This window comes from Exophiala xenobiotica (assembly GCF_000835505.1).
Source record: "Exophiala xenobiotica strain CBS 118157 unplaced genomic scaffold supercont1.2, whole genome shotgun sequence".
NCBI classification, from domain to species: domain Eukaryota; kingdom Fungi; phylum Ascomycota; class Eurotiomycetes; order Chaetothyriales; family Herpotrichiellaceae; genus Exophiala; species Exophiala xenobiotica.
This window is the reverse complement of record NW_013562493.1, coordinates 4079080-4099309: the sequence shown is the minus strand read 5'-3', so window position 1 is coordinate 4099309 and position 20230 is coordinate 4079080. Positions and strand designations below refer to the sequence as shown.

Genomic DNA, 20230 nt, shown 5'->3' with positions numbered 1-20230 from the left:
AAAGATGGAAGTCGGCCGGTAGGCAATCGTAGCCAGTCATGTGATTTGGGGGAAGATTTAAAGTCTCCTATTGGCTGATTAGCCTCGCGGGGAAGGTTCCTGGTGGCTCCGTCCGCGCCCTTTCTGGTTGGCGATGGCATCATTTCGCACGCCATTTCCACCATGTCCTTCATCATCTCCAACCATCCACTGACCATCCAACGGGGCGCCTTGGACATTTGTCAGAAGCATCAGAACCACCAGAACCACCAGAACACCAGAACCAAACTTTGACGCCTAAACGATCGCCACTGGTATCCGGCTTTTAGCAAGGTACCTTGTTTACCCTTCCCCACACGCGCCTGGATCTCTGAGCTGCCATCAAGTTCCAGTGCTGCTGCGGACATATCTGTTCCATCATGAGATAGCATGTCGAGTCAGCAAGGCCATCGGCATCCGAGAAGTCTCTCCCTACCGAAGATGGCTTTGTGCATCACCAAACCTTGTATAGACGCCTGATTCCTCACTCTTCCCTGTCATGGCGCAATCCCCGTACTCCGCTCAACAGCCATCTGCTCGTTCCTCCCCATCCCATTCCTTGCAAGGCACTAGTCCTCCAGCGACTGTCGAAACAATTGTCTCACACCTAGTGGCATCCAAACGCTCATTGGGCAGCATCACTCTCGTCCATCGAGCCACAACCATCCTCACCGAGGCACGTGCCTCAATCGAGTCTACCACTGCGCTCCTGGCAAAGACGACCTACCTTCGTCGCTCCGTAGCCTCGCAATTGAAGATCTTGCGTGGCGTGCAGTTCGAACTCGAGTCAGCTGCCCAGGCAATCCAACATGATTTCCAAGCAATCATCAAAGAGTTGGACGAAACTGGCGCAAGACTTCTCCAATGCATAGACTCTTTGAAAGAGACCACAATCGAGGAAGCCTTCAGATCGACCACAGGGACACAAAGCACCATATCTAAGGACACTCTACACGACTTTGTCGACGACAATGGCGTCGAGAACATCAAGCAGGCTATGAGAGCGGCCATAGACAATGTCCAGGACAACCAGCACGAGATTAACCAGTCCATCCAGACGCTCGAGGAGGATCTGCAGTCCATCAATGAAGTCCTCGTTAACCGAGCCGAAGAGTCGGCCGCTGAAAGTGAACTCCAACAACCCACCATTCCTATGAGCTTGTCCATCCTCGAACATCATGCAAAAGAAATGGCACAAGGACTGGAAAGTCTGGTCAAGCATTTCGATCTCTGCGTCACCGCCATCAAACATACCGAAGGAGGCGGTGAAGCCGTGGTACAGACCATGAACGCCAATGCCGAAGACCTCTCCGAAGCAGTCGGCATGGGTATGGATGAACTCCAGGCTCCCGCACAACCCATGAATGAAGAAGAACGCCTGGAGATGCTCCAAGTGCTGGAAAACGACGCGGCAGAAGTCGACGAAGTTGTCATGGAACTACAAGACCGCCACGCCGAAATGGAAGCCCAATTGGACAGAATCTCTCAATGGCGCGAACGGCAAGGAAACGCCTACGCGGACGTCGCTACGGCTTTTCGACTCATGGAGAAGATATCGGGCCGCCTGTCGGGCTATGTGGCAGAAACGGCACGACGCGCAAGTCGATGGAACGAAGAGAAAGCTAAAATCGAAGATGGCATCGGTGGTATGGAAGAACTTTGCAGTTACTATGCCAATTTTCTGCATGCGTATGACGGTTTGATTATTGAAGTGGATCGACGCCGCGCAACGAAGAAGCAGATGGAGCGAGTGATCGCTCAGGCTCATTCTCAATTGGCGCAGATATACGAGCAGGATCGGCAGTTGAGGGTGAAATTTCGAGATGACCTGGGTGAGTTCCTGCCGGGAGACATTTGGCCTGGGGTGAATGCGTTACCACCACGGTTTGAGATCCATAGGGTCGACGAGGATGGATTCGATGCCAGCGTGCCGGACTTGCCGCAGAAGACGGTGGAAGAGGCGGCAAGGAGGTTCAAAACGGGGAGGTGATGCGGCCACCATTATTTTGTGTTTCTGGGGAGCCTAAACGGGAATAAAGTCAGCTATAACTGCCGGGCAGAGTACAAATTGTAGACAATGACACGATCGTCGAATGGGTTTTCAGTGCTCTCTTTGGTATTTCATAAATCCCCTGAATCCCACATGTTGTGAGCAAGGGGCAAGACGAGCGGAAGGTGCGAGGCTGTATTAAAGGCAACACGGCCGTCTGGCCACCTCCCGCTGGTCTGGATATCATATCAAGTGTGTGATGGTGTCTTCATGTGCATGCCAGGTGTGCTTGGTGTGGAGGATGATAAGTAAGTACTTACTTCGTCCTCATACCCGACCTCGTCAAGGGCAATTGAGACCGTTGCCATCATTTTCAAAGTCGGATGTGAATCTGAATCTGATTCTGAAACCACCTTTGGGACCGCTCCTGCTCGGTCATATTGCAGCAGACAGGACCAGTCCGACGGCGGCGCGAGAACAAGCAGAGTAGTCCCTGCTCTGGCAGGCTCGGCTTCATCCGCCAAACACGTTCCTTGAAGTTCTGGCCCGGTTCAATGATGCGGTCCATCACTCCGGAAAATCTGACGTTACCAGCTCGCAGCCCGGGTGAGCGGCGTAGCTGGTGCCAAAACTGTCGACAGGGAAAGTGGCACAATTGAAGGCCGGTGCGTTGTTCGACTTGAAATCCTTCCTGCACGCTGCAGGCACCTATTTCCGTCTCGAAGATTCCTTGACCAGCTTCTTCTTGACGTTCTTGGGCATTTTCGTCGCTCTCTTCTCCCGCTTCTCCTCTTTAACTTTGCGTTTGTGCTCGCGCTTCTCGTCTTTGTCCTGGAACCTTTTCCCTCGCGGCCGCCCATCACCCTCAGACTCGCTTTCCGACGCGGCATCCGACTCCTCACCAGCCGACCCCGACTCCTGAGCTGAGTGAGATTCAACCCGTTCCAAGGGCGCGCCGAGAGTGTCGTCTTGATCGACGTCTGACGACGCCTCCTCTTCCCGCTCCTCACGCTTCGTCGGCGCAAGTAGATCCTTGTACACCAATGTATCCCGGCCGGCAGTCTTCATCTGCTCGGCGTCCTTCTCTGCGTCGTACACGTCATCCAGCGTTTGGGGGATGTACTGTTTTCTGAACACTTCATTCGCAACCTCGTCGTCCTCTTCGCCTTCTTTTCTCTCCGCCATGATCTTATCGATTTCCGCTCCTAGCGCATCCATTTGTAGCATCTCATCTCCGCCGTTTACCTGCGCCGTAATAAACTCAAAAGCTTTCCTATCACTCAACACATTCACGCCCTGCCTCCTGAAGAAGTCGCTGACGTTCTTGATGTCCATCCTCAAAAAGTCCAAGCTTCGCGGATGATCCCCCTCGACACTCTGACTCACATCAATGATCCACGGCCTGCCCCGATAGAACAGGATGTTGTACTCGCTCAGATCCGCATGTACAAGCTTACAAACATGAAGCATAATTCTCATGTACGCCAACACGTCGACATACACGCCGCGCCATCTCGCTGCGGGATTCTCATCTTCGAATACAACATCTTTCAGTCGTGGCGCGGCCTTGCCTTTCGCGTCGCCAATGAAACTCATCCCCAACACATGTCTGCGCAAGTAGAGCGGTTCCGGACACGGGATTTTTGCGGTGTGAATCCGCTTGAGGTTGCGCATTTCCTTCTCCGCCCAGAGCTTGACCATGGCTCGGTTGTCACCCTTGTTGAACCCCTTACGGAACCGGAACTCGCCGGTGACGTACTTCTCCCGGTCCTTGAAGACGAGAATGCTCGTCTTGTACACCTTGATCGCGACCTGGGTGTCTGGCTGTTCTGGATCGTCCGAGGCCGACACGGCGTGGTACACGTTCGCCTCTTTGCCAGTTGATATCGTGCCGTTGATCTCGGACACAATGCCTGAGTTGATCATTTGGAAGAGTATGCGACGGGTCTTGGGATCAAGGACCTGCTCGGACGTAGCACGGTCGGACTTGTCTTTACCTTTGGATGGGCCTGTGGGTAAGGACTCGGGTCCTTCGATCTTGAGCTTCTTCACGCCGTAGCCTAATTCTCCCATGTCGGGTTTGGCCGATCTTTGAGGGTTGGATTTGGGATACTGCCATGATGGGACACTGGCGTCGCTAACGGCCTGGTCGAGGCGCCGCTGGCGGTTATATGATTTTGTAAGATCGGAAGGGTTGGATGAGGCGAGCATTTCGGGGTCAAGCAGGTGGTCGTTATCCAGGTCATCATCGTATTCTTCTTCCTCGTCATTTTCGTCGTCTTCGTCGTCGTCTTCCTGAACGAACTGGCCTGGTGCTAGCCTCCGCTGGGAGCCAGCGGCGTCACTGTTCACGTAGCCACGGTTTGGCACGTATGTATGCGTGGGAGCCTGACCATCAGCTACGCCACTGGCTTGCCCATCCACGACAGCATCGCTCGGTGGATTTTGAGACGCCATACTGAGTTAAATGCGATACAAAAGGTGCCCATGGAAGATATAGACGTCGGTCTCTCTCGCCACGAAAAATATATAAATATATCCAAGTTGAAATATTCCGTCATTTGATGTCATTTTAGTGCCAAGCATTGACGATTTTCCTCCAGTCGCTACGGTGAACCATTGCTCCTTCTCTTCGTCTGTGACACAGCGAGGACAGCGAGGCATACGAAATTTGTAGTAACTTGAACCTACCTGAGGAGATTTGTTTCGTTGTCTCACTTGGCTCGGATTGCGAGGGGCCAACCCGTCCCATGAGATGACATTTGCGCGTCCGTACTATGTACTCGTCATGCAAGGATATGCCACGGGACCAATGGCCGCTGTCTCATCCTAAAACGGACCAAGGAGGGAGCGAGGCTGAGTTTTCTCACCCACACCATACTGCTCGAAGTTCCTCTCCTCACCATCCAGCACCCAGGCGAATTCAGTCGGCCCTGGATACGCCTCATGCTTATGTAGGTATAGATAATACGGATATTTCTAGTCCCGTTCCGATCAGACCTCAAACCCTGGCTGGGTGGCCTGAAGAAATTGCAACTATAAGTACGGAGTGGCTGACGAGGAACCTATGTATCTACTTGCCTCTGTATCTCATCATCATAGTAAAGTCGTACACTATGGACCAGCAATATTCCAAACTCCTCAAAACCGCTCACGCTATCATAAAGGGCTATGAGCTTTGGGACATCGATGCCATCATGGCTCCTCGAGCCTCAAACTGCACGTACTACACCTTGCCAACGTCTCTCAACCGGCCGAAAATGAACAACGAGGAATACCGACAATACTACACTGGCATGGTCATGCCTTATCTAAAGGATTTTCGGGTCACCATCTTCGATACATGTGTCGACGCCAAAACGAACCAAGTCGTTCTTTACGCGAAAAGCAACGCCGAGACAGTCGTAGGCGCCTACGAGGCCGAGCAGACAGTCATGCTGAAAATGACCGAGGATGGAGAAAAGGTCTGGGAGGTCAAGGAATTCTTTGATAGTGCCCAGATACAAAGCGTCTTCGTCGAGCTTGCCAAATACATCGAGAATGGAGGAAAGCCTATCAATGAGACAACGTAATTCAACGTACAAAAGCGATTCCTTGTGTGAGAAACATTGGATGTCACATAAAAATGCCATATACCCATTCCTTCATCCCATTCGATACGGCCAATTCCCCCAGGTCATCTACGAGCAATGAACAAAAGCGGCTTACTCACACTCGCAACTCCTGCAATAGACGGGACCTTCAGACCCTTTGAGAATGTCGACAAGGTCCCACCATGAGCTCTTGCTGAACCCCGCCTTTGCCTGACCCTGAGGTTCGCAATAAGAAAGCTTCCGGAGTCATGCGGTCTGGTACCAATCTTTTCATGCCTTTCGACCTTCTCACCCTGGCGAGCATCCAACCCCGAGACCTACCCAGGCACCATCCCTGATCAAACACTAAGACCTTTCACAACACCTCCGTCGACCAAGATGCCCCACCTTGATGTCCCAGGAGCACAGCTCTACTACGAGACCATCGGCAGCGGCCCATTGCTGTTGTTGATCCCCGGTGGTAACGGCTCATGCGATCTATGGCGCATGCTAGCCGAGCATCTCAAGTCTCACTTCACCGTCGCCCTATACGACCGCCGTGGGTTTTCACGAAGTAACCTGATCGGCGCCCAGGACTATGAGCATCGCCTCGGGACCGACGCCGACGATGCGAGCCGCCTGATCAAGCATCTGTCGAGCGACGGAACGGCCACTGTGCTGGGCAACAGCTCTGGTGCCATCGTGTCCCTCGAACTGCTCAGCAGCCATCCAGATGTGCTTCGTACTGTGATCACGCACGAGCCACCGGCTGTGAAGTTCCTGCCCGACTGCGACGAGTTGTGGAAGGTTCAGAATGACATATACAACACCTACCGCAAATCTGGTGTGGCTCCAGCCATAGAGAAGTTTGCCGACATGGTCAAAGCGGGTGCTGAGAGGCCAGCGCTAACTCAGGGCTTCACTTCGACGACACCCGATGTCAAGTTCAATACTATGTATTGGTTCGAACGGGAGTTTTTGCAGTATCCCTTTCGAGAATTCGACACCAAAGTTCTGGAGAAGAAAAAGCACCTGCTACTGCTAGCCAATGGTCGTGACTCGAACAACGAGGCGCTGCATTTTCGGGCGAACGTGGCAATCGGGGAGAGGCTCGGGCTGAAGGTTGCCCTGCTGCCGGGCATGCATGTAAGCTTTGCAACGAATCCCAGGGCATGGGCTCGGGACTTGATGCAAGCATTGAAGGAGAAAGATGAGTTTTATGCAAAGCTCTGAACGGCCAGAACAGAACGCTGTCGGCTGCAATGCCATGTTCTTACCATACATTCACGCGGAGTGTCCTGACAACCCTAAGGAGTGGCAGATTCGGAATTCGGCTCGAAGGGACCCATAATGTGGATCGAGGAGGGTATTTGGTTCCAGCCGAAATAGGCCGAATAATGCTTTTACATGATGTCTTCTTTGCGCCCTCCTGATGCAGAGGTCGCGTGGAGCTTGTTGTAGCTAAAGAGCAATCCAGTGACCGCGCTTCGATCAGGCAAGGTTCTACTGTGTAGGCTCATCCTTTGCGCATAACCTGCCACAGTGTCAAGGAGTCAAATCCTCGGCTCAGTCTTGGGAACAAGACGAGGATAGCGATGGCTTCGATCTCTAGAATGCTGGAGACATTTGCTGGAATCGGTCGAATGATGGTCTAGCTTCAGACCCTAGTTCTCATTCTCCAGGAATCTCCGTGCCGCTTACGGGGAGTTCCGGTGCCAGATGAGCAATCCCACCTGATATAGGTAGATGTTCATCTTGGGGAAGAAAAGTCTTTCCATGTAGCACATAACAGTCGAGACTGACAGTACACTAAGGGTCTTAAAAGGCTGTTTCAGCTCAGTTAATGTAGCCAGTGTTCCAGGGGCGGTTGTTCGTAGCTGAAGACAAACCATTCTCGCCGGCAGCCCTTGTGGACAGGTAACAAGATCACACCGCCGGTCGTGACGGTGCCGAAGTCCTACAGTATAATGTGTACCAGTAGTCAAGTAGTGTTGATGCATTAGCGGCCCCGAGAATTCTCGTGAACCTCGAAACGGCAAAGCTGGCCTCTGACAATTTGCAATCATTGCCGTTAGCCGGGTTCACCTGCTGACCCAGTGACCCTGGATTCACGCCGAGTGGACGAGAGATTCGCAATTCACCAGATCACGCGCAGACAAAAAGCGGAGCAGGTAAAAAAGAAAGGCGGAGGAAGGGAGGGAAAACAAGGCTTCACAGGGTCCAGGCCACGTACCTACAGGGTGTGGCAGGCGGGCAGGTACCCGAGAGTCTCCCTCACCGAGATTTTGGTGGACAGGTACAAGGAACAACATCGAAGGCCGGCAGTTGAATTTTGCAGGCCAAGTGGATCGTCAGGTACCGACCGCACAGCACCGTGCCACTCGTCCCCCAAAGCTGGAGCGTTCCAGATTCCAATGAAGTCCCTGATGGTCCCATCGATGTCCCCAGCGACTTACAGATTCCGTGTTAACGACAGGCCAATTTCACCACCACAAAATCCATAGTGCTGTGTAAACATGGTCACGCGGGCACAAGAAGCTCGAACCTGGGTCAATTTCAATTCTGTCCATTGGCTCGGCGACCTGAGGAATGCCACAAGAGGCAAGGAATTGCCTAGAAAATGTACGCAGTGGTACTCGTAACTTGACAAGTCGATTTTATTCCTCCCTGGCTGGCTGCTAGGCCACGTCTCGGGAGGAAGTCTTTGGAACAGCTTCACAATACTAATTTAGTACCTCTTTTTGTACAAGTACGAGTCCTTGTTGGCTCCCTGTGCTGCCCGACCGCTTTTATCTTCTAAATACTGTGGTTCGCCCTTCAACCAGACACGGTCCATCTCTTTTCGTTTTTGCGCCTGGTCCGGTCTGCACATAATGAGGGCCACCAACTATAACACAGGAAAAGGCCGTACATCCTATCACGAAGAAAGAAACAAATGGACACCTGGCACACCACCCTCGTGGTGCCTACCAGGCTGCGACACACACCATCACCATCAGCCCTGTTCTGCTTATAACGTCGGCCCTGTTTTTCCTTGATTCGGAACATCAGCCCCCCTGAACAAGGGTAACCGCCAAATGGCATCATACAACTGGCTCATCTTCAGGAACCGATTCGACGCCTACTCACCACGTTGGGCACTCATGGCTGTTCCCCTGTCAATCACTGGCGGCCTTCCTTGTTCCCCGACCACTGGGATACCAAATTGCCAATAAGAAATGTCCCGAGTCCCTTTTTTCTGGACCCTGGCGTTTGTGCCTGGCACTTCCGAACATTCTTGACAACCCTCCCGTCCGGCCCTTACCTAGGGGGTCCGTGGTTTGCTTTTCTGCTCATGGGTATATATCGTCACGGCCATTTGGGTCTTGCCTACTCGACCCCCCTGATGGTTTTTCTCCTTCTTTCATCTTCTCACCTTTTGCGCACTGCACGCGTGCACGCACAAGGTGTGAAATGGCAATGCGACCTGAGTTGAGCCATGCGCTTCGGGATTCCATCAGCTCGACACGGCTGAATGTTCGCGCCTGCCATTTCTGCGCTGCCTCCCAAGTTGGCTGGCTGTATGCACACACACCCCTTTCGGTCGCATACAAGCCATGCTGCCCGACGGCGCTCCGCAGCGCAACCGCATCATCACATCTTGGACCGACCATCATTTGGTTCAATCGATTATCGACTATCGTCCACGTCGCGAACAATTCTGTCGGGATGCAATGCTTGCCGACAAGGCTGGCGATCGCGCCGCGCCGTACCGCACCCTATTCTCCTTACGGATAATCAGGGTTCTGGGGACATGTCTATCACGATTCACCACACCGATGCACCGACGACCACACAACATATATCTTGACAATTTTCATGGACCATGGTCAGCGGCAAGAGATTTTTTAAGAATACTAAAACTGCACGCTCCTCCTGCTTCTCAATCACGTCCTGCCGGTACACATCACAAAACACGCCGCCGAGTCTGAGCATTATTTCATCAGCTCATATCAACGCTGCCGTCTAATTCCTTTGCACACAAGTCGCAAAGCACAGTACATCACCCGACGACCAAACTTCTGGCTGTTCGTCATGCCCCATGCACGAAACATTAAGTGGTCGAGGCCAAGCCACCAAAAAAACCCAAAGAACCCCAAACCCCGGACACCAAACAGAAAAGGACTTTTCTGACCTCTTGAGCACGAGACAACGGAGGCTGCTGTGGTGTTAAAGAGAATTGCCGTTTGAAACCTGACAATGCTGGAAAATGACGCAAGAACGTATTGTCTGAGCGCTAAAAGAACAGCAGACAAAATCACATGTTCGAACCGCCTGCACCCATGATGCTGGGCCATTGGCTCTCATGATGCACCTCTCCAATAGGCATACATCCGAATTACTGTGAGCTTTGTTGACCATGAGAAGCATCGGACGGCATCAGTGAATGCAAATATGTGCAAGTCAACTCGGCGAGGAGCTGCGCAGCTGGCTGAAGCGATAGCTAGCCTCGAATCGCCGTTGGGGTTGGCGTTTCACTCATCAGGCTATGTTGTGATGATGAATGATAAGGATATCCGAAGAGGACTGGCGATTGAGACCGAGAGCCGAAATATGAGCCCGATCGTGCCATTGGCGAGGGTGCTCGACCAAGGTAGGAGCCAGTCCTTTTGGCTGACTGAGATGAAGGAGTCGGCGACATACTCCGGGGCGGTGTGGGAGTGGAAGACCCAGATGAATTCGTGGATTGAGGAGTATCCTCAGCACTCACATCCGACGCAGACGTATAGTCAGCAGCACCATCGACCATACTCAGAGCAGCAGCCTTGAGTGGATCAACCTGCTTATTTGCAGCGATTGTCCCAAACTGCAACATGAATTAGCACTCAATGTGTCTTGACTTCGGCGCCCTCCCCTTGGCTCATTTTCGGGGCACCTACAAAGCAGAATTTCTTCTCCACGAGTTCCTTCATCGCGAGGTCCTGATAGGATTCAGAGGTAAGCGATGGTTTCTCTGACACCAGAGCAGCCGGCTTCGATGTCATAGGAGCAACAGCTGGAGCATTGGAAGGAGCTCCAGTGATTGAACCATTGACGCCAATGTCATGCTTGGGTGGAGCAATGGCGACGCTCTTCGCAGGAGTGCTCGCAGGAACTTCGTGGGAAGAAGACCGCTTTGTATCTGCCCTCGAAGTCGTCAAGCCAGAATAGTCACCCAAGGCGGCAAAGGCGGAACTTTTGGCAGCGTTCAACGACGAGTTGAAGTCATATCTATTTCCAAATGCTTGCCCAGCACTGGCTTTCCGGCGCGATGGAGGATCAGAAATCAGTTCGGTTTTCGATCGTGGACTTCTAAGCTTGAGCTTGGGCTCACCCATCAGAGCACCCGCTGATGGGAAGCCGAAATTGTCGAAGCCGGTCGCAAAATCGTCAAACGATGATGGCAAGCTCTTTGGTCGTCCGGATGAGGTAGGTGGGGATTGTCGAGTCCGAGGCAGCGCAGTCACTGGCCTCGCACCAAGTCCAGGCATGCCATCTTTACCATGTTGGGCTTTCGACTTCCTGGCAAAGTCAACCTGATAGTTGAGATTATTGTTGTTGTCCCAGAAGTCTTGGCCATTGACAGTATAGCGAACACAGAAGAAGAGAGTTCGATTCTCTAGATTGGCTTGGTCAATAAGCCTGATGCTAAAGTTGAACCGGTCAAGGCCATCGTGGTTTGGCTTCCGACGGACATCGGTGTTGAAGTCGGCAACGACTTCGGATGTGGTTTTCCAATAGTCGAAGGTGAATCGAGCGACAACCTGTTTCTGGAACGCAAGATTCTGGACCGCAACAGTCCCGACGAGATTCTTGTTGTCGGAGGACAGGAAGATGCGTTCAACGCAGACGACCTGATTCTGCTTTGAGATATTGGTTTCGTCGAAATTTCGAAGGACCAGATCCCATTCAGGAACGTTTGAACGAGGTCGAGCGCTGGACTCGTCAGAGCCGAAAGGGAACTCGGATTCGCTCTCGTAGTTCTCGACAGGTGAGGAACCTGCACTGACGGCAAGTGGTCTATCAACCTGGAGAAAGTGTCGGACATGTTCAAGGTGGGAGTCAAAGTGGACAGCCTTGGAGTAGGTCGGGGTCCCCGGCATACTTGAAGGCCGCCGTCTGGACGATGGTCGTAGAGCTGGGCGAACCAGTTCGCCAGATTTCTTTCGAACCATCGGAGGGCGGTCGGATGGAGGGCCGTCACTATCACTGTCATCGGTATCTGGCCGAGAGAGGATAGGCAGGGTCTGTGGGTTGGGAGGCTCAAACACTATGTTCGAGTCTGTGGACGATCGAGAGTGAGAGATCTTCCTGGCCTCTTGAGACAGCGGAGGCCGTTGTGATGTTGAATTATCCGAAGAAGCTGGCGCATCCTCTTCAGGTGCAGCAGAGTCCATTTTGGTGGTTGTGTCGTTGGCAGACCCACGAGTAGGTGAGCCTGATTTTCTTTGTTCTATTGACCTGATGGCTGCTTGCAGTGCCTCGAGATTGTCCAGCTCGAGATCCCTCGTTCGACCTCTGATCTGAGATTCTTCATCGTCGCTAGAGTTGTGGGAGGAATCGGGAGGAGAGATTGTCATTCCTGCGGGTATCAATGAATTGCTCACCGGCGGAGGCGACTGCCGGATGCTACCATAGGGATCCAGAATCCCGTTCTCTTGGTACGCCTCACCGTTGTAAACAATGTCATTTCTTGCTTCATTCAACGAAGGACTCCGTCGATGTTTCGTGAGGTAGGAAGATGACCCGCTGGATCGAGGAAGGTTGGGACGACCGGATGAAGCCGGCAGCTCCGGAGAGAGGAATTGTCCTTTGATGTATGAGTGAGACCTGCTCGGAGTAGGACTGGATTGTTTGGAGGATGCCGGTGACTGCTGAGCAGGTGGTGTGTAAGGCATTCGGTCGGTTGTGAGGTTGTTAAACCTGAACCGGGAGCTGCAAATTAGAGCACGCTACGAGGCTCATCAAGAGCAGCCCGAGGAGGGCTGAAGGAGGGTTGCTCGAGGAGGCTGGTCTAATATAGACAATGAGTTGTCAGTATTCGGTCAAAGCATTGTGAACAATAAAAATAGTCTGGTGGTAGGAGCGCTGTAGGCGGAGAAACAGTAGGTGAGAGACGTGAGATTATCGAAGATCGCCGTGGAAAGGTTGTCAGAGCGCAGCCACGTTCGACTATTTCTGACAATCTGGTTGACCGTCACGAAATTGAGGTCGAAGCGAGTGCGTCGTACATGGTAAAGGAAGGTACTTACGAAAAATAAAAGGAGCAGGAACGAAGAGCCCGTACCAGTGCCGAACGCAGCCTGTCGAGGTGGTTTGGGCTGTTACTTTTGCAAGGTGCAGGAGAAAAAGCCCAGTCACGCCACGGGATCAGAGATCGACCGTACAGCGATCACTCGTCTTTTCGTCGCTTGCACACAAGGAGGTGAACAGTGCAAGAGGAACAAGGTCAGTGTCGTGACAATGCTTCGTGTTGCGAGAATCTAATCCTTCCCGGTTTTCTTTGTTGCTGAGAAATATCCCACGCTGTTCCGGGTATGCTCGCTAATCGGTGACCGATGAATTGGTCGAGATGCCAAATCCTCGAATATTTTCCGACTTCCCACTCTTCCTCTCTCAAATGCCGGGACAACTAGGCTGGGGGGTGCCTAGAGGGTGAAGGGGAGAGGGAACAGAGGAGGATATGTGATTGATAGAGGAGAGGATAAATTGGTGGATGATGGGTTAAGGAAAAGCTGGCGAGCAGGCCAAAGGTGTTGAGTCTCGAGCGGACCAAAGTAGGCAGGCAGTTGGGGATCTTCGGTGGGCTTGGGCGACAGAACGGGTGAGGGATCGAGTGGGCGAGCAGTAGGCGATGGGTGGGTTTCTGTCGTGGAGGGCGCGGCTCGAGCGTAGAGGCGAAGAAAAGATAGGACCAGGGTGAGTAGTGCTGCAGCTAAAAAGTGGGCAGTCTGGGTGGCGCAAGGATCAAGCGTCAAGAACAAACTCTGGGTCGGGCGAAACCATACATGCGGCTAACAAGATGGAAGAGGACACTAATGACGGGAAGACATGGGAGCTGCAGGATAGCCTGCCAGCTTTCAAAGTTGTTGGCGAAGTGGACTGGACAAGAGCTCGGTGTAGCGATGAATGCTGAATGCTGTGAGATGACAGAAGCAGGCGTCTCGAGTACGGAGTACAGCGGGGACGCGAAATCCAATTCCAGTGGGGCGAACAATGGTGCTGGTACAAGATAAGTGTCGCAGAATGCCACAAGCGACGTCTAGAGAATCACCACAATGCGATTGAGAAGCGTCCAAGAAGCGAGAAATGCAGTGAGTGTGTTGTGCATCTTGTTTGTATACGACACACTAGTACTAGCCAACTACCTACAGACGGTACCCTCCACTCTTCTGATGTCGCAAGCGAACAGAATCACCCAAACGGCTGTCGGATTGAGTGGCGGGTGGCCTCGGAGGAATTTGACTTGACTGGTGATGGATGCGATAAGGTAGGTATAAGACTCAAAGACGAGGGGATAATTCCTGGTCCCAGCACCGCATCAAGGCATTATGAAAAAAGCACATGCATCCGGTTGACTGCTGACAGCATCACAGCAATCTGTAAATGTGATATGCCCGCAGGCATCGCACAAAATGGCTGGTAGCGAGCATCATCGACTGCTGGAAACGGCACGCCCGGTTGCGGGCGGCGACGGAATGGACATGAAGTTGTACCTTTGCGGTAGTAGTGACTTCAGGTACCTCAGATGATGATGGCCTGAGCGCCGAATTCCAGGTTTTTGTGCAGGCTCGTTGCTGGGTGAGGTGCCCAATGCGCAGGGAGCTTTCCCCGCCAAAACTCTCAGAGCCCGGCTAAAAGCGCCCTGTCTGGCAGAAGGAAATTTTCTTAAAGCCCATGGCACCATCATGCACCTAAATAATAAGAGGATGTGGCTGAGCTATCCAAACTCACCAATCACTTCGTCATGCTTGTCTGGCACAATAATTGTGGCAATCCTTTCCCAGTGCCCAGACACCCTGAATACGATAAAGACAACCCGTACTCGTAAACACAGCAGTACCTTCTATGTAACGCTGATAAGCATAGACACTCTAAAATCGGCGAGATTGCGTCTTCCGGATTCTACGACCGACTACGGAGTACTGTATACAATCATGAACACAAAAGTTCACCGCACGGATATCTTGTCCTTAAATGCCATTCTGCCCCTCGCTTTAGTGATGTCGTTCTACTTGTACGAGTGACTCCATAGACTTTCTCAGCCTGATTCACCTTGCGACACAAGCTTACCTACTGGCGCGTAGCCTACTCGTTTGTCTCCCCAGGACTGGCACGGACTGGCTAAACCAAGTCTTGAGCCAATAATCTCAACAAGAAATTTCATCCACAAACGTGCCTCTGACCTCAGAGCTCGGGTGAGCGAACCGGGACTAGTTTTGTGTGCCAATCAGAATCTCAAATGCCCCCCTTCTACAGACTGCTTTACAGTTTTTGCACCCACGCCAGACAGGGGAAGAACCAAGGCATTTCAGTCTCGGTCCGTCGCCGAAGGCCACTGCTAGAGATGCGTGCCTGGCAATCCTCGCCGTGGAAGCGCTGATCTCATGGAAATCTGGGAATAATAACAATGACGACCAACCAGGAAGAGACCAGGCGTCCAGCCTGAGGGCCGCCCAGTCGAGAGAATCAGCCACACACCTTCTAAAGAGCTTCGTTTAGGCACATTAGGCTTCTGAATCCGGCTACCGTTCCGCGCGCACAGGTACGATAGTTACCCGGAAGATGAGAGTTACCGCCTAGAATGGCCTTGAGCGTCATCAGTTTTTCGACCCTAATAAGAAGCCGTCTAGCTGCCCGCTTTTGGTAGGACCTGTGCCCATTCTTATTTGCACAGGGCACCAGTGATACGAACACCGCGGAAAATCGCTCCGCAGAGCACTGGATCTCTCGTGCGCTAGCAACCTGGCAACAGGCATGGCAGGAAGGTGGCTTTTCCCAAGGCATGCTGCTGTCTTTGAACAGGTTACCAACCAAGTACCATCGTCCTGGATGGCATGTCCTTGTGACCATCACCAGACCATGGCCGGCGTGATGCTCGTCCACCATGAGGCGCCATTATTGAAGCATTCCATCGGCTGGATATCAAGCTAATCAATCAACGAGATATCCAGTAAGTTGACAGAGGTCTTGCTTCATCGCCATGACTTGCAGGATCAACTTGACAGTTTTCAGCAAGCGAGTCGTTTACCCCGCGACTCCTGAAAGATGGCGAGTCAGATCCTTCGCTACGAGGAGACCGCCTTGACCGCCTCCATCCAGATGTCAACGGCACAAAATCAAACATGCTCCTTTGAGGAAGCCTCGTACGCGTCCAAGGTCTCAGAAAACCCCCCGATTCGAGGACGGCGACGCGACCATAGGAAGCTAACCTCACGGCGGCGGTCCAAGCGGTGAAAGATTTGGTGGCGAGGTGGCTCCAGTGAGGATCAGCCCCTGGACATATGGACGTTAGGTTCCACCGTGGTTCGACTTTCTGGCTTCCTACATTATTATTTCTCCGTACACTATTATTCATGATTATTATTTGCCTGTGCTGTCCTTGACAAAGGTCTCGTCCACCCACCCACGAGAAATCTCGCGGCTTTGGGCAAGATATGTAATGATGCTACGTAGCTCTGTCATCCTCAGTTCCAGGATCATCATGATTACGGAATTATTGCGTCTAATGATCGCAGGCCAGGCACCGGCTGTACTCATGACGGACCGTCAACCGGAATTGTTATCAATCATGTCCCTCTGCATTCTGTCATGTCGTGCTCAGCCCGCGCGTACCAAGTATAACACGGGACATTGAATTGACGCATATCAAAAGTCCTTCACCTCGGAGGTAAGCCACAGGCCACGGCAAACAGGCAATGCCCCCACAGTGTGAGAGCCTAAAAGGCGGTATGAGTTGCAGCCAATCACTCCCTCTCGTGGCTCTGACATACTTTATCTCTGGTGTTTTGGTCTATCGCACCATGGCCGCCCGAGTCGAGAACCGAACGTGGGGTCCAGTAGTGCGCAACAGACTGGGCCATTCAATTCGTGATATGATATTGCCCTTCTAGGTGACTGTTCTGTCTGACAAGTTTGCGCTATCTGTGTGGCCTGAGGTCTGCCGAAAGCGGTAGTCCAACCCGACGGCTCCTGCCAGTATAATGGACCTCAGACCACAGTCGTTACTAAGGATGAAAATGACTTTAGGTGAAAGCGAGCACGTATTGTACGGATGCTGATGTTTCTGTTACACGGCTGTGACTGAATGACCTTGGCTCAGCGATGCAGTGAATAATGCTAACGCAGCGATATCAACAGGGCGGATGTCACATAATAACATCTTCAGGCGCTGAAGTCTACAGCAATATCTCCTCGATTCCCCCGACTGCTTCCTCTAGCAATCAGTACACACTCATTCAGTGTGCAAGTCGCTCCTTGCACACACCCGCTATGGCTTGCGAGTACTATTCGACTCAGCGGTCTGCAGAGGTACGCTCCTCACGAGCCGAGTCACTTCCAAGGGCGACTACAGGTGAGGTTTCCCGATGTGATATAGCCATTGGGGTGTCATGCATGCAAATCTGTAAGCGAGGTTGGGTAGATGGCCATCTTGAAACTGTTCAGCAGAAGCCAGCAGATGATCGACTTTGGGCTTAATCTGATATCGTGTATGACTCTTTGGAGGTGCAAAGGCAACATGGAGGCTCCCTGGGGAATCTCCTGTCTCTGACTCCAAGCAGGGTTGATCCAGCCTCTGCAAGGGAGCCCCAACCACGTCTCGAGCGCCTTGCCCATCTAGTATGAAGGACATGTCCGTTTACGAGCAGTCTGCTGCAGCATCTGGCCGCGGACGACCCACAACTGGGCACCTACAAACAGTACAAGCAGGCGAGGATTGCACGCTGGGGCATGCGTGACAAATGGATGGCGCACTCCGCCTGGGTTGATGCGAACAATGCGGAGCGCAATCCTCGACAGGGAATATCCCGCATCTTGCTCCAGGGGGTGTGAATGCATGCAAGCCATATGAGTGAAAATTTTCCGCATACGCCCTCGTTTTGATTTTCAGGGTCTATCGATCGACAGGTGCCTGTAAATCTTTGAAAGGGCGTCAAAGACGAAGGCCAACGTGAAGTCCCTGCGGCGGGAGATGCTAATGATGGTGTGCAAGTGGGAAGGGACCCTGGTATGAGCGCGCGCAGCTCCCGACCAAGAAGCTGTCTAGGGGGTCGTTCAAGCTTTTTGCATACCCTGCTCGCTTGGGGGTTGGTATCACCACCCTCACACCCTCCCACACCTCCATCATTTAGCTGCCGTTGACTGCATGGCGGTCTCCATAAATCCCCTGTTTGCCTGTCCATACACTTCGGTACTTGATCCTACGGTTTAGGGAAACGGCAAGGATGATCGATCTTATTGCTAGTGGGTTATATGCCAGCGCAGCATTTAGATGATTCTCAACCCAAATCGAGACTTGTCAAGAGCATACTGTAACAGCAACGCATTAATACTCGTGGTCATGCAGTGAAGCATGTGCGCCTGTTCATGGTCACATGACCTCGGAAAAATAAAATCCGCAGCAGGTGGAAAAATTCGCAGCCACAATTCGCAGTTCGCAGTCTAACAAAGAGACAAAAAAGATCTTCATTCAACAATAATCAATGATCGCCTCGAAAGCAGCAGTTGCCCCGTTCAGAACTCCCTTCCTGCTTGCTGCGAAGCTTCAATCATGAAATCCAAAACCGTGTCGTTCGCGCCGTTGAGGTGGCAAATTACTGTCTTACATGCCCGACGCGGCGACGCCAATCTGATGCCACACATATCATCCAATATCAAAGGCTGAAAGCAAAATTTCCCAACGTCCTTCGAAAGTCCAACTGTCAGTCTCCAGACACACCCCTCGGTTCTCCAAGTCTCCAGCGTCTGGTGTCTCGTATCCAGGAAAATCTTGCATTACTCCACGGAGTCCAGAACCCAGGCTGTTACTCTGGAGGTCCGTGATATGCGCGTTATCATTTGACGAGGAACAGGCGGTGTACGCAGTACACAGTATGCACTCCGCAATTATGTGTGATACATGCCAGATTTTTGACATGAATGGAGCTATCTACGTGGATACATATGCTCCTCAAACATTACCGAGAACGCCCAGGGGGCCACTTGGGCGCTTCCACAACTCCACCGCTGAATTTCTCATCCAGTTGAGGTCCTACCACCGCCTCTGTGCAAAACCTGGGCTTGTTGAGGCTTATGCAAGCCACACTGGCGCCATCGCTTGCCCGCTCGCTGAATTGGTGCTGACCAGCCACAGGGGTCCATCTCACGCAGAAAAACTGGAGCTTGCTAACGTCGTCGCCACCTGCGATCGTGCAGCTCCCGCCTTCCCAATAATGTCGCACATGCTTCGTGTCAAAATCGACTGCACACGAACGACAGGAACATTTGGCCTTTCACACGATACACAAAAACGTTGCACCAGCGCCCCTCAAATTTGTTGGGAATTAGATCGCTTACGGATCTATCTGTGAGCAGCATCAATGGCGGGGTGCAGTTTGCCCCCCACGCTGTGTGGTTTCTCGACGACGTGCCTCCTGTGATTGGCACATTTTTCCATGCAAGCCAAGCTCGACATGTGAAAATTCCCGTATCTCTTCCTCCCTCATCCAGCGACTTCGGGAATATCAACGAGACTGGACTCGTCAGCAATGGCTCTTGATACGAATACCTACGGATGGCTCGGAAGCCCCCTGTCTTCGGACTGCCCCGAAAATACAGACCACCTTGTCTACATACTGGATCTGTCCTGTACAGCTTGCTCAGGAGTCACCGCATCTGGTGGTGCACGTGCACGCAATGTGGCAACGCCACTCAGGTGCCGCCTTGACTTCATGATGCAGAGTCTGCTACGGAGATGTGTGTAGATGTTCCCCATCAGCTTCAGATCGTCACTCAACACCCCACCTCCCCGGGTTTTACCAAGGGGGAAAAGGTTTTACCAATCTGTCTCAGACCCTTGGGACGTGATCGGCGCACTCCGCGTGCTTCAAATAATGCATTGTTGAACCAACGATTGAGTGCCCACCGCCGAACGCATGAGCGGTGCAAACCCTTCAGTTTGTCTATCACCTTCGATCGTCATGGTAGCGACTCGCTCTGACATCGAGTGAGCAACAAGATGGTCGCCACTGACACTCTCATGCCACCACTTACTGCAGCAGGGCGCGATTGTCGTCGTGTGCGGCTAGGGCTTTGTTGAAGATCTCTATCGGGCCCCATTGAGCAATGCTTTGTTGATCTAGGTTCAACAATTCGCTTCACTCCGCATGACAGCGTTCAGCACTCCCATCTCTATACTGCTCTCACATATTATTGAGGAGATCGAGATCGAGATTGATGCTCTTCATGCTACGCTACAGACGCACCTGTTCACACGCTTCTGGGTTTACGCCGATTTTGATGCTAACCCTCTGCTCTCTTCCCCCAGACGGTGGCGAGTGCAGCACGTACTTCACTTTACACCTCTCATGGAGTGCACGTATGCAGATTGTCTAACCGGACGAGGTTCTTCTTGCGTCGAGTTGTGCCAGCT

General features: G+C 52.3%; 6 protein-coding genes across 7 annotated transcripts; 4 read left to right on the top strand and 2 right to left on the bottom strand.

Annotated features, from left to right (window-relative positions):
- Nucleotides 1–194: 194 nt before the first annotated feature.
- Nucleotides 195–2116, top strand: PV05_03721 (uncharacterized protein). The gene has a single exon (XM_013464393.1). The coding sequence runs from the start codon at nt 518–520 to the stop codon at nt 2006–2008; it is 1491 nt and encodes a 496-aa protein (XP_013319847.1). The 5' UTR covers nt 195–517; the 3' UTR covers nt 2009–2116.
- Nucleotides 1659–4515, bottom strand: PV05_03720 (uncharacterized protein). Its single transcript, XM_013464392.1, has 2 exons — nt 2329–4515; nt 1659–2041 (listed from the first exon to the last, which is right to left on the bottom strand). The coding sequence occupies exon 1, from the start codon at nt 4463–4465 to the stop codon at nt 2717–2719; it is 1749 nt and encodes a 582-aa protein (XP_013319846.1). The 5' UTR covers nt 4466–4515; the 3' UTR covers nt 1659–2041; nt 2329–2716.
- Nucleotides 4516–5124: 609 nt separating this feature from the next.
- Nucleotides 5125–5580, top strand: PV05_03719 (uncharacterized protein; the record flags this gene model as incomplete). Its single annotated transcript, XM_013464391.1, has 1 exon — nt 5125–5580. One exon carries the CDS (start codon nt 5125–5127, stop codon nt 5578–5580), a length of 456 nt encoding a protein of 151 aa, XP_013319845.1.
- Nucleotides 5581–5979: 399 nt separating this feature from the next.
- On the top strand, nt 5980–6813 carry PV05_03718 (uncharacterized protein; the record flags this gene model as incomplete). The annotated part of the gene is made up of 1 exon (XM_013464390.1): nt 5980–6813. One exon carries the CDS (start codon nt 5980–5982, stop codon nt 6811–6813), a length of 834 nt encoding a protein of 277 aa, XP_013319844.1.
- A 2615-nt stretch (nt 6814–9428) lies between these two features.
- PV05_03717 lies at nt 9429–13429 on the bottom strand. Of its 2 annotated transcripts, XM_013464389.1 has the most exons (3): nt 12852–13429; nt 10500–12613; nt 9429–10426 (listed from the first exon to the last, which is right to left on the bottom strand). In XM_013464389.1, the coding sequence occupies exons 2-3, from the start codon at nt 12495–12497 to the stop codon at nt 10064–10066; spliced, it is 2361 nt and encodes a 786-aa protein (XP_013319843.1). In that variant the 5' UTR covers nt 12498–12613; nt 12852–13429; the 3' UTR covers nt 9429–10063. The 2 variants fall into 2 exon arrangements, with proteins under 2 accessions (XP_013319843.1, XP_013319842.1); XM_013464388.1 differs by having other exon boundaries at nt 9429–12613.
- A 3408-nt stretch (nt 13430–16837) lies between these two features.
- PV05_03716 (uncharacterized protein) lies at nt 16838–17758 on the top strand. The gene has a single exon (XM_013464387.1). It carries the CDS (start codon nt 16936–16938, stop codon nt 17296–17298), a length of 363 nt encoding a protein of 120 aa, XP_013319841.1. The 5' UTR covers nt 16838–16935; the 3' UTR covers nt 17299–17758.
- Nucleotides 17759–20230: the final 2472 nt, after the last annotated feature.

Bases quoted from the DNA above. Each gene is read 5' to 3' on its own strand.
- PV05_03716 (XM_013464387.1), top strand. From the start codon at position 16,936: ATGCTAACGCAGCGATATCAACAGGGCGGATGTCACATAATAACATCT.
- PV05_03720 (XM_013464392.1), bottom strand. From the start codon at position 4,465: ATGGCGTCTCAAAATCCACCGAGCGATGCTGTCGTGGATGGGCAAGCC.
- PV05_03721 (XM_013464393.1), top strand. From the start codon at position 518: ATGGCGCAATCCCCGTACTCCGCTCAACAGCCATCTGCTCGTTCCTCC.
- PV05_03717 (XM_013464389.1), bottom strand. From the start codon at position 12,497: ATGCCTTACACACCACCTGCTCAGCAGTCACCGGCATCCTCCAAACAA. The intron at 10,427-10,499 runs GTAGGTGCCCCG...TTCATGTTGCAG, and splicing joins TGGAGAAGAAATTCTGCTTT to TTTGGGACAATCGCTGCAAA.